The sequence below is a fragment of the Colletotrichum fructicola genome, assembly GCF_000319635.2.
Source record: "Colletotrichum fructicola Nara gc5 chromosome Unknown KSG_Nara_v1_contig06, whole genome shotgun sequence".
Lineage (NCBI taxonomy): Eukaryota > Fungi > Ascomycota > Sordariomycetes > Glomerellales > Glomerellaceae > Colletotrichum > Colletotrichum fructicola.
In genome coordinates this window covers 1,032,825-1,044,907 of record NW_027094056.1, presented here as the reverse complement: position 1 = coordinate 1,044,907, position 12,083 = coordinate 1,032,825, and the positions used below count along the sequence as shown (strand labels likewise).

The window sequence follows — 12,083 nt, the reverse complement described above, 5'->3', positions numbered from 1 at the left end:
TGATGTGCTCTGCGAAGCCTCGACACTTGTTTACATCTGCGGCAGCCTGATCAACACGCTACCGCGCGTCCTAACTTGACCGGAGCTCTCCGGATACGGTTAGCGGGGTACTCTGTATCGAATCGAAGAACATGGACAGTGAACAACCCTGAACCCCCACATGCATGTTCAAGGGTCCATCCGCTACAACACGCGGGGCACCAAATGCAGGACACGATGCCAGCAACCAGCTCTGTCCCTGGCTTTTTTCAAAGTTGAGCAACGCGGTCCAACTTGATTTGCAGTATGGCTGCCTAGATAACAGATTTGGTGTTGGTATGTGCAGACTTTGGAGGTCGTGCGACCAACATCTGGCTCTTGTAGATCATTGCAATCGATCTAAGCGGGGTCCGCATCGCAGAACAACCCATAAGGCTCGTGCAAATGAGCTCTTCGGGAGACACGTCGGCGATATATATATCCCCCGTGTGACTATCATTCAGCGCTTTCGGCTGTCCGACATGCGCTAGATGTGGCACGTACATGATGCTGTTTCGTGGCATTGACGTGCAGCAGTCCCGAGTTGGGCCGCGGCTAGGTCACCGTCATGCCAGATTCCCTCAGTCCCAATCCTCATCGTCAGAGTCGCCTTTTGACTTTGATACGGTGCCTTGTCGAATACCCTTGTTTCCCATCGCCCTCTCCTCCTCCTCGTCTTCAGCCTGTCTGCGGCGTTTGACAACGCGCATGTCTGAGTCCTTGACTGCGCCAACCTCGACAAGGAGGTTGTCGATCTGGAGCATGTTTATCTTGACACCTCCGTGCTGCACGAGCGTGACGATCTGCTTCACAATATCACCGTCCTTGTATACCAGAATCGTCGGGCAGTTGCGCTCGGGGTAGTTCTCAATGGCCTTGTCCGCGCGCATCTCGCAGAACTTGATGTCGCCGTATTCCCTGGCCGCTTGCCTCCATAGCTCGGTCAGCACTCTGGACTCGACGTTCGTGCCGAGCGAAGAGGTCAGGTTGACAAAGACGGGTCCGTTCTTAGACGCATCTGTGACTTCGCGCTGGTACTCAGGCTTCGAGATCGGGTAGACGGTGCCGTGGAGAGCTTTTTTCGTGAGCGCATTCAGCTCTTGCATCCTCTTCTGGCGGTATTGCTCCAAGAACGCCTCGTCCTCGTCGTCCTCAAGCTCGTCGAGCTCATCCAGGTCCTTGCCCTCCAGCCTGTTCTCGTGCGCCAATCGTCGACCCTCGAGGATCGCTTCCTCGATCATGGGTGTCGGGCTTGGGGGCTTCTCAGGGATGACTCCATGTTTGCGGAGGATATCGTTCCTGGCGCAAATGTGTCAGGGTTTCGTCGCGGGGCTCTCAAGGAAGAATGGCAACGTACCACTCGGTGTCTGCGTTGGGATCATCGATGGGTACAGCGATTCTTTGATCTCCGGGGGCGGCCATTGTGACGTGTATGCAGACGCGGTAGAGGTTGAAGGGAAGAGATGGGAAGAAGTCAGGCAATGGTGGGTTGGAAGAGGTAGAAGAGCGACAGAGCGCAAAGTGAGAGGTTTCGACCGACTGTATCAATGATAAGTGACTTAGGCACCTGCGTAAATTGTTCGGAGCCTGAAGTACCCAACCTTGACGCAATGACACACTCGGGTAGGAATTGCATCGAAGCCAGTAACCCCGCTACCTCACCTTACCCCAAGCTCCAGCTTAGGTAAGGCAGCATGGGCCAAGATTTCGGAGGTCGTCGCTGCCTTCGGAGGATCCGTCACGTGCTGGGGCTGCCTAACCCTCTTCGCTAGTCCAAAAGCGGCGGAGGCCCATGCGTCTCGCCGCCCAGCGAGTCGGTTGGCACACGAACCGAACTTTTTCAGATCTCCCCATCATCGCTCAACCCTCAAGTCTCTGCGAGTGCCAACTGCCTCTCAACACCACCAGTTCCGTCCAAGACCGACCGCACTCGCACCGATAACCGATCAATCCATAACCGATCAGATCAGTCAAGATGGTAAGAGCCCACCGCCGCTTTATTTTACGTGCAGCGCCGTGTGTGTGCATTTGAACAAATTTCGCCCCCCGACCGACGGCAAATCGAAAAATCACGACTTGGGCCCGACCCGCGACGAAAAAAAAACTTTAGAAAGAGGGGGAAAAGATGGTACGGCGGGGAACTCGGATGGACACGACGGACACGCACGCCGATGCAAACACACACGACGACTGCGCGCACGCGATCATTTGATGATGGAACCATCATGCTGATGGCTTCTCTCCCAGGTTCTCGCCGTTGATCTCCTCAACCCCTCCCCGGCCGCTGAGGCCCGCAAGCACAAGCTCAAGGTACGCCCGCCACTCCGCACCACCACCAACATCACCACCCCTCTTCCATCATCACGACCATGATGTGCTCACACGTTGGACGCAGACCCTTGTGCCTGCTCCCCGCTCCTTCTTCATGGACGTCAAGTGCCCCGGTTGCTTCACCATCACCACCGTCTTCTCCCACGCCCAGACCGTCGTCATCTGCCAGGGATGCACCACCGTCCTGTGCCAGCCTACCGGTGGTAAGGCGAGACTCACTGAGGGCTGCTCCTTCCGCAGAAAGTAAACTGTCCGCGAGGACGCTTTTCTTTCGACAACAAAAAAAGGGCCCTTGGGTGTTTTCAATCTAACGACTTGGACGGTTCATCAACTGGTGGGACATCTCGGATCTGCAAAAGCAAGCGACCTGGGCATGGGCGTATAGACAACCCTGGCACAGGCTCTTAGAGTCTGCTGTCTCCGAACAGAACATAATCAGACACCTTTGCGGATAGAAGATGGAACATCCAAAAATTCCTTTTGACCAAATCAAAAATCACAGGGGCGTTTGGGGTCTCCGGATATCCTTGCATCACACACGCAAAACGAATCGAATGCATTTCTCTTACCAAAAGCACACAAGAACCGCTCTTCGTCGTCGTCTTCCTCTTTCCTAACGTCGTTCTGCGTTTACGCCTGGAGTTTACGTCGTCGTCTTCTCTCTGCATGGGGTGGACAGCTGGAAATGGCTTTTCACATGAGCGTTTGGGGTGGTCTTGCGATGACCTGACCTGGACGTGAGGACGTGGAACCGCTGATTGAGGATCGCTTCATACCCGAGTGCAGTGAGTTCGGAGGAATCAGCACTGCTTGCGAAATTCAATGGTTTCCACAAACGCCGGACCCCCAAAATGTGATTGTCGTGACCGGTGAAATGCAGTGTGTGGTGTCTTGTGACGGTGAAATGCTCGTGTGTCTGAAGCGTTTGCTACATGCGTGCTGCTTGTGTCTTCAAATGTGTGTACCTTGATAGATCTGCGACGCTCCACAACCCACCCGCCCACTTGGTTCTCATCTTGATGCATGGTGTCGTGATGAAGACGTGCTCGTGTGATGTGGCTCGAGTGTCTACCCTTAAGATTTGTTTCATGCCGTCGGCCTTTCCGTACAGTCGGCGTCTTCGGATTCTAGAACTCTGCGTCTTAACTCACCTCAATATCGACCCCGACTGATGAGCATACTCACTGCCACACACCTGGCAGAGGAGGAAAATACTTGGTATGGCTAACACGTTGAAATGGGGTTCCGTGAATCTGCTCTGATTTGTTCTCACAGATCTGGGCTGGTGCATGTCTTACTGATTGATGGCATTGGCCACTTCAGCCCCAAGATAACGTCCGCCATCTTGCTGCAGGTTACACCGCCGGAACGTGGGTGTTGGGGGAGCTTCTCCTCACTGATGCACATTGCCCTCGCTCGCTTGGTGTAAGTTGGCCTCGGTTGTGCCACTCCTGCAAATCAGCGCCGTTTTCACATAGGATCACCCATTGGATGCGTCACCTCGCCGCTGAGTTTACGGGGGTTCTCAAAAAGCAACTCCTGCTCAGTGCACAGAGAGCAGACAACGGAGCCTTGAGAGCATGGAGCACCCGCAACGCTGGCATTCTAAAAAACGATTGCGTTTCGCAAATTGCATTTCGACGGGAGGAAAAAGATGTTTGGACCCCGAAAATAGACGTGCCGGAGTCCATGGAACGGGTGCATCCACTTCCCTGCCTTCCCGGCCGGGCCCAAGCCAGTTTTTTGCTGCTCGCCAACGCCGTCGTCAGCGTCCCCGACGATTGGGTAGCGAGGGAATGGGCGGCGGCGCCAATCATCAGGAGGCCAATGTCAGTTTCAGTGCACATGGTCTCCATAAAACCTGCTAAAGTGGCCCACCTCACGCGCATTCTTCGCGAAAAAACACGCCCAGACGCGATCAGCTGGGTCTAGCGGATCGTCAGCGGGCTCCTGCTTCACCTTGGAAACGCCGCCATTGACCTGGCACCGCAGAGCCCAGCCCCCGCCGCCGTCATTTCACCTCACTCCACGTCCCCTTCCACTTCAACTCAATCTCCTCCCAACCACTTCTCCCCTCTGCCTCCTTTCAACATCTCCCCTCTTTCTCGCTTCTGCACGTCATACTTCAATCGCTTTCCGATTGTTTCTACGGTTACCGTCGTTTTTTAAATTGTCCGACAAAGAGACACTCTCCACTCTACCAACCACCAAGAACCCGCATCCCACGATCTTAGCTTCCTCAACCCTCCGAGCTAAAACGCTAGGGCCTCGACCTGACGAACGACAACCTCTCGTCATCATCAGCCAAAGCCTCAAGCAAACCGTAACCGTGGCCTGGTCTTTCGACCTCCCCATCCGCTGCACCATGTCGGCCCCAAGAACGAAGCGTCCCTTCGCCGGCGCCTCAGTCGACCCCTCCCAGCGCCAAATCACCTCCTTCTTCACCACCCGCCCCGGCCTAGCGCCCGCCGGCCCTTCACCAGCCGCTCCCGAGAACAGCCTCCCCTCGGACGTCCAGTCCAACCTCATCTCCGTCGGCATGCGCATCCGCAAGTCCGTTCCGGAAGGCTACAAGACGGGCACCTACAGCAGCTTCAAGCTGTGGAGCGACAGCTCTCCTGTCTCTGGCCCCGCCGTCGTCCGGACAACCCCGACAGGCACCACCCCCCGAAAGCAGCGCAGCGCCGCCTCCTCTCAGCGCGAGCTCATGCCCTTCTGCGGCATCAACAAGGTCGGCGGCCTCTCCGCGCAGCCCATGACCGCCGACGAGGACGAGTTCTCCTCCGACAACGACGTCCCGGCCCTCGACGACATGCCGGGCCTGAGCAGCTCCCAGGAGAGCGTCGAGAGCGTCGAGAGCACCGCCAGCGACGGCCGCAGTCGCAAGCGCTTCTTTGACGACGAGGAGGAGAGCGATGCTCCCGTCAAGATGTGGGCCAACCACGATGCCTGGTTGGAGGGGGCCATCAGCCCACGCAGCCTTGCGCCGTCTGGCTGGGCGAATGCGAGAACTCTTGCAGTCCCACGCAAGAGCCGCCGTGGCAAGAATGCGGGACAGGAAAACCTGGTCGTTGCGGACGACTTTGAGGATGCGGATTTTCTGGTTACCCCTGACACAGATATGAGCGATGCATAGAGGGACGGAGGTTTTTGTTTTACTGTACGATGTTTCCATGGGCGCAGGCGTGTGGAGTTCACTTTCTTTTTGGACGATTCAGGGGATGAATGCATTTGTACTCGGCAAGAGCTGCTTTGAGGACGTCTGCATGGATTTATCTCTTTGCGGGAACAGGATGAACCTGCGGCAGGTTTTGAGGTGGACTGTATTATGTATGCCCAGAATGGGTTCTTGTGCCACCACTGTTTGTATCGATATCATAAGCTAGCATGCTACGTTTGGGGGCTCATCAAGCCACAAATTGTACACATTTTCCACCAGCGATTTACTTCTTCTTTCGTGATATTACATACCTGTGAACGGGTCCCGAAACTCCAGCAGGTCCCGCTGCCCGTAGAACTCACCCGCGACTGTCAAGATCATATTAAGCGTGGCTCGCATGTTCATCCGCGCACGCAGCTGATCCGACATGTCTTCGTCGTCAGACTCGGCCTTCTCTGCTGCCTCCGCAGGCTCGTCTGTCGCCGTCGTATCGAGCCGAGCAAGAAGGCGAGCTCTAGCCTCCTCCAACGTCTCAGCAGGTGCAGACTCCTCCGCCACTTCGCCTTCGTCCACCTCGCCGTCCTCAGAAACGTCCATCGGCTCCGACTTTTGATCGTCGTCGACCTCTCCGTCCTCAACCTCGCCTTGCTCGGCAAGCTTGTGGGATTCAGCATCCTCCCCTTGCGACTCCTCAGGCGGAGCCTTACTCTCGCTATCGGGAGCCGGCGCTTCCCCGTTCCTCTCCTCAACCTCCATCTCCCGCATCACGTCCTCGTCGTCCGAACTCTCGTCAACGGCGTCGTGAACCCCCAAATCCATCCCCTCCTCCTCCAACGCGTCCCTCAACCGCGCCATGTCCGCCAGGCTCTGCATCATCAACACCGCCCGTCTCCCCAGGTCCCGCACCCACCCAATCTCCGCATGGTTCAGCTCCCCGCGCTCCGGCAGCCGCGCCAGCAACGCCCACAGCCACCGACTCGTGCGCTCCCGCAGCTCGTACCCTCTCCTAAGGAACTTGCCGCCCAGAAGCACCCGGATGACCCGCAGCACGCCGTCCTTGTCCATCGACGCCACCTGCGCCGGCATCGGGTCCGACGTCCGCAGGCGCTGCGACCAGACGGAGAAGGTGGAGGACTTGGGGCCGAAGGCGCCGACGAAGTGGCCGTGGCTCTTGGGTAGGGCCGCGACGGCGGAGGCGGGGGGTGTGGCGTGGAGGGTGCCGCGGAGGGAGTGGAAGCGCGCGAGGATGGAGGCGAAGTAGGCCTCGTGCAGGACGGCGGGGTCGTCTTCGTTGGGGTCGAAGTAGCCGTCGCCGCCGTTTTCTTCTTCCCACTCGCCCAGTTCGTGCGTGCCTGTGTCGTTCGCCTCCTCCCAATTTGCTGGGCGGGCCGTATATGCGCCGTCGTGGTAGTATCCCCTGAAATCGCCCTGGCCGGAGGTGTAAATCTCGCGGTCCTCCTCTACGTCTTCTCCCTCTTCAGGCTCTTCCTCTCCGTCTTGGGTATTCTGGAGTTCCTTGGGCAGTTGTGGTCCGATCGGGATCTTGGGTGCGACGAGGAGGTGCGGGATTCCGTTCGCTTGCGTCCTATATACTCACCATCAGCACTCGGGACGCTAACTTTATACACGCAAGTTCAGCACGGGGCAGAACTTTGAGCAGAGATAATGGAAAGCGACTCACCTTACGGACTTGAGATACGCCATCGCATCTCCGTCGTCTTCAAAGTCGAGCTCAGGGTCGACGGGGACGGTCGTCGCGCTCTCGGTGGCCGAGAAGACGTATTTCTGGCCCCATGTCGGATCAATGTGGGCGTTCTGGTGTTCGCGAGGCTTCTTGCTGCGTTTGGGTGCCCGGTCTGCGTCGGCGTCTGACGTGTCGCGGGATCGTTTGGAAGCCATTGTGGCCGGGGTGGCAGGTAGTGAACGAGGGGACGTCTCTTGGGAGTTGAAGTCGCGAAATTTCGTGACCGGGAGCTCAGGTCAGTGACGATGAAATGGCTAGCGCGTCCACGTCCCAGGAACTTTTTAGTGGGGTAATTTGGCCTTATTTAGTGGGTCCATGGCCGTTGAGGCCGCTCACCGAGTCCGTTTGACTTCACCGGCGCCGCTCCCAGCTCCGACAGCGGTTTACAAGTCACCACTGATGCTGGAAGAATACAAAGTTTCTCTAATTATCCTTGTCTGTCTTCGGCTCAGCTATGAATCTATTCTGACCCGTGTGAGTGTGCTGACTGATGCCAAGGATCATTCGGACGAGCTTCATAGCTCCTACATCAACTTAGACGGCGCAAGAATCGTAATGAAAGGTATTGACATTTCATGAGCCCAACCATTTCATGATAATCATACTCAATTGAACTTCTCATATATCTTCCTGGATTCATGGCTCCTCTTGGGGCCTCAGGTCTTTGTGGTCAAACTGCTAGAACAGCATGAACAAGACGAGAAGCTCGACAAGTACTGCTTTTTGACATTTGTATTATTCCCAAACAACTTGGCAACTTTTATCCCGTCTAATTAAGTACGCTTTGCGTTTCATTTCATAGGACATCATATGTTGGAACTCAAATTACAAGTCGTGAGTAATAAAAAGGAATACTAAATGATTGTTGTAAATCAAAAGCAAGATCGTGTTGCGTTCTACCGTCGGCGTCAGCTTTTCCATCTGAGCGCCACTAGCTGTGCAGATAACAAACTTCACCATCCATGGAGCTTTTTGAAAGCCTGATTTTTAATCTTATTGACCTTCTCTTGATTTTTCGCTCATTCTCGAAGCGTCTTGCTAGTCCAAGCTTGAAATTGTCACCCGACGAAGCGGTGAAGATAACGTGCGCATTTCCTGGATAATATGTGATCATTTTCGAAAGATCAAGCTGTTTCATCTTAATGAAGACACTTATGAGCTCTTCTATTTCAACTTACTGGTTTGTATTTGTGAAAAAAGAGGTGTGAAAATGCTTGACCAATGGCCATTCGACGCAGTACATTGCTGATCAGAGTGTTTGCTGAACTACCAAGCTTGAAAATGAGACAAAGTATTTGCTCTTGTAGCTGAAGTCTCTTCATTCGGCCCTGCGATCCAGTCGATATGAAGCTAGGCCTAGTGCTGCTTAATCTAAAGAGAATGGAAGCACGTTAACATGCGGAATATGGGCTGGTTCTGCTTACGATCTTGTAAGACGGAGCCTAGGTACTTCGGCAAGGTTAATGATTTCTAAGATATAAAGAATGATACCGCTTGATTTTCATGCGCTGGAGTGACTACTGTATGCTCAATTGCTCTTATTGAAGACAACGACGACAATAGCAGTGAAGACGCTGATAACGACATAGAGGTAGAGAAAACGACGACAGCAATGGCAGCGACGACGATGAAGACGACGGTAAAATATAGTATGCTACCACAGGGAAAGTAGTCACTCTAGCACAGGAAAAATAGGCGGCTTGAAAGAATATGAGTACATGTAGTAGATTAAGACGCGGAAGGGGTTACTGAGTGTTTGTGAGGCGATCCCTCGACAGGATCTAGCTGGTCAACAGGGTAAATCTGAGATATCAGAGTTGTTGAAACGTACCTAGTCTCTGAAGTATCCCGTGCCCCGAATTTTCAACCTGAATGATGAAAGTTGTCTGAAAAAGCAATCAAGTGAGCGCACCGTCGCATCAAGCATTTGAGAAAAGCGACCGGAGTAAATGCAGATTGTATCTGACGCAGACTGCGATTGATCATGATGATAACTACTGAAGCTTCGGGTGAGAGGTCTGCCCTGGGCCGCCCCTTCCTTTCACCCCTCCTTCCCAATGGCTCTTTCCACCTCACCTCACCTTCACCTTTCACCCACATTCCAAACCCTTCCATCCCGTCTTTGATAAAGGAGCTTTTCCTGCCTGCTGTCATCCGACGGTCGAGAGACACCCCCTCCCCCCTCTTCCGTCCCGCTTAGTCCAGCGGTCCGATTAAAGAATGGTAGAAAACCTCAAGAGACGTCTTGGTTGGATTTTCATAGGTTCTTGAACTGACGAGTTCGAGAACCGAACTTTTGACTTTTTCTTCTTCTTCTGTTTAGAACGTTGAATCTGTAATGCCGACCGAAATGTAAATAAGTTCTGTCTTGCGTACCTAAGGTCATGGATCAAACCGTGCGATGCCCAAGGCTCGGTATTGAGCTGCAGAAGGGTGTCTCTGATGTCGGTGCAGGGGACCTAGCAGCTTCCCCACGAAAGCTCCTGCACCTCACCGACCCTTCACCGAGTTTAATGTTAGTGAAGCACTACTATCACTGAAGTTCCATAGCTGTTTCCCCCGACTTTAATCATAAAACTTTCTTCAACAACGCTTCAATTGGCAACAAACATCCACCAGAAATCATATAATTCTTCGTGATAAGAGCAAAGAACTCAGTGCAAAAGGTTGCCACGACCCTGCAAATATAAAAAGGTCCCCAACTATCGCGCATCCAGAGCTAGCCCCGAACCCTGGTCCCAGCTCAGAACCACACCTACGCCAACCCATCAACGCCATCCAACCTTCTTCCCTCATCCACCACAATCGCCATCGCAACCGCAAACATGGCCACGGCACCCCAACAAACACCCTCTCAACCGCCCGCGCCGCCCGCAGACAACGAGCCCGTCTACGGCGGCCACACGCGCTTCGAGATCGAGCTCGAGGTATGCCGTCTACTCTCTCCCCATCCCTGCTATCGTCGGGAACAGTGCTAACAGTCGCACCAACAGTTCGTCCAATCCCTCGCGAACCCGTACTACCTCAACCACCTAGCCACCCAGAAGCTGCTCACCCGCCCTGAGTTCGTCGCGTACCTCGCCTACCTGCAATACTGGACCCGTCCGCCTTACCTGAAGTACATCATGTATCCCGGCCCGACGCTCAAGCATCTCGAGCTGTTGCAGCAGGAGCAGTTCCGACAGGATATCATTAGTCCCGATCTCGTGTCGAGGCTGATTGAAGATGGCATGAAGGCGCCGGTGGAGTGGCACCGTAGCGAGGCTTGAGGCGTAGGATGAACGATGACAGAATTGACGCGGATTCGGGCTGTTGAATCTCACGACGGCGTTCTGGGGACGTAAAGCGTACCCTTACATGTCTTGGGCCGCGGTGGGAACCAGGCGCATTTGATCTCAGCATTATGGGTAAATGGATGCGAGCCAGAGCTGGGGTCAAAACTACAGAGCCCTATTGCGCCGCGGCCGCATGTTGTGGCCTGCGTAGGGCGATTACTGTCGCCGATTCTGGAAGAGCGAGAAGCATGCACATCAATGCCAATACCGATGTGGCGCACAGAGGTCAGAGAGGTATATGGGAAATGGCGTCAAGCAGGCTCTCAACGGCCGGACGTCCAACAGGGTTTTTTTTAAACCAGTTAGAGAGAGCAAGGCAGAAGACTCCTCGATACCCTCTCCCAGGCACATCAATCACGTCTTTAATAAAGCAAACGAATATTCCCCAACGCCACGCAATGCCAAGTAATGTAGACCAACGACAACGCCCTCCTCAGTTCTCTCTCCATCTCGTTCCGCAAGTCATGCACTGTACTCTGTTAGCATATTTTCTCAACTCTAGATGACACCAACAGCGACGTACCTTGAAGAACGTAGTCATAGGCTCATCAGCAGACCGAATCTGGACCTGGAAGAAGGCCGCCTCCTCGCCGTTGCATCCATCCTTGGGGCACTGCGCGCGCGCCTTGTCGGCGTTGTCCCACTCGCCGGGACCGCCAAAGACGTCCTCGCGCTCCTTGCGCTCAAATTCGCGGCGCGAGTAGATTGGCTCGGTGATGGCGTGCTCGAAGGGACAGGTGCGGCACTCGAGGCGGTTGCGGACGCCGGCGTAGGCGGAGACGGTCAGAATGTTTGCGCAGTTGGGGCAGACTGGCGAGGCATAACGTTAGTCGGTGTCGTCGCGTAAAGGAGACGAGGGACTTACAGAGCAACATCTTGGCGGCCGGGGCTTTTCAGCGTGTCTAACAGGAGGTGTGGATAATGCGACGGCTTCACTGCTGCTGTTAAGGGGAGTGCGAATGCGCAGCAAGCATGTTTCGGTGACTGTCGTGATCGTAGAAAATTCAGCGGGTCGAGATACGACGGTGGGGGACGACGAAGTCACACCTCGGTCAAGACTCACCACCGAGAAAAGCTTGGCATCCATCACTCACCTTGGGACTTGGACTGGACTCATCCCGCCGGATCCCGCCCAAATAAATCTCCGTGCCCCTCTATCCTTTCCATCGCTCCCCCGCCTTACCCGTCCCCTCGACAATTAGCGCCTACCGGCGGGGCACTCCAACCACTATGAGCTGTTACAGCGATCCTTTGTCCTCTGTAAGCCGCCGGCGGTTACGTACCACACCCGCTAAAAGAAGACAGCCTCCAGGGGTTGGTAGATCTCACTGCCACCTCCTGGGCCCGGGTCTTCCCAGCCAAACACCTCACGTCTCCCCCAATTACGTCCCCTTGACCCAGATCTGGGCCAACCACCACTGCCGAACACCTGTACCTTTGACGGGATATACATCTGCCTGGTCCAACTGTCTCGCCTTGTGTGCGCGCGAAATCT

General features: G+C 54.8%; 6 protein-coding genes across 6 annotated transcripts; 3 read left to right on the top strand and 3 right to left on the bottom strand.

Moving 5' to 3' along the window:
• Window positions 1-599: 599 nt before the first annotated feature.
• Window positions 600-1,440, bottom strand: PLP2 (Phosducin-like protein 2; the record flags this gene model as incomplete). Its single annotated transcript, XM_032022815.1, has 2 exons — window positions 600-1,317; window positions 1,376-1,440. 2 exons carry the CDS (start codon window positions 1,438-1,440, stop codon window positions 600-602), a joined length of 783 nt encoding a protein of 260 aa, XP_031880358.1.
• A 553-nt stretch (window positions 1,441-1,993) lies between these two features.
• On the top strand, window positions 1,994-2,596 carry crp-6 (40S ribosomal protein eS27; the record flags this gene model as incomplete). Its single annotated transcript, XM_032022816.1, has 3 exons — window positions 1,994-1,996; window positions 2,266-2,328; window positions 2,414-2,596. The coding sequence occupies 3 exons, from the start codon at window positions 1,994-1,996 to the stop codon at window positions 2,594-2,596; spliced, it is 249 nt and encodes an 82-aa protein (XP_031880381.1).
• A 2,118-nt stretch (window positions 2,597-4,714) lies between these two features.
• On the top strand, window positions 4,715-5,485 carry CGGC5_v010575 (uncharacterized protein; the record flags this gene model as incomplete). The annotated part of the gene is made up of 1 exon (XM_032022818.1): window positions 4,715-5,485. One exon carries the CDS (start codon window positions 4,715-4,717, stop codon window positions 5,483-5,485), a length of 771 nt encoding a protein of 256 aa, XP_031880362.1.
• Window positions 5,486-5,812: 327 nt separating this feature from the next.
• Window positions 5,813-7,408, bottom strand: CGGC5_v010574 (uncharacterized protein; the record flags this gene model as incomplete). The annotated part of the gene is made up of 2 exons (XM_032022819.1): window positions 5,813-7,094; window positions 7,191-7,408. 2 exons carry the CDS (start codon window positions 7,406-7,408, stop codon window positions 5,813-5,815), a joined length of 1,500 nt encoding a protein of 499 aa, XP_031880471.1.
• A 2,670-nt stretch (window positions 7,409-10,078) lies between these two features.
• On the top strand, window positions 10,079-10,522 carry soh1 (Mediator of RNA polymerase II transcription subunit 31; the record flags this gene model as incomplete). The annotated part of the gene is made up of 2 exons (XM_032022820.1): window positions 10,079-10,180; window positions 10,247-10,522. The coding sequence occupies 2 exons, from the start codon at window positions 10,079-10,081 to the stop codon at window positions 10,520-10,522; spliced, it is 378 nt and encodes a 125-aa protein (XP_031880472.1).
• Window positions 10,523-11,021: 499 nt separating this feature from the next.
• Window positions 11,022-11,463, bottom strand: RPC11 (DNA-directed RNA polymerase III subunit RPC10; the record flags this gene model as incomplete). Its single annotated transcript, XM_032022821.1, has 3 exons — window positions 11,022-11,057; window positions 11,112-11,398; window positions 11,454-11,463. 3 exons carry the CDS (start codon window positions 11,461-11,463, stop codon window positions 11,022-11,024), a joined length of 333 nt encoding a protein of 110 aa, XP_031880379.1.
• Window positions 11,464-12,083: the final 620 nt, after the last annotated feature.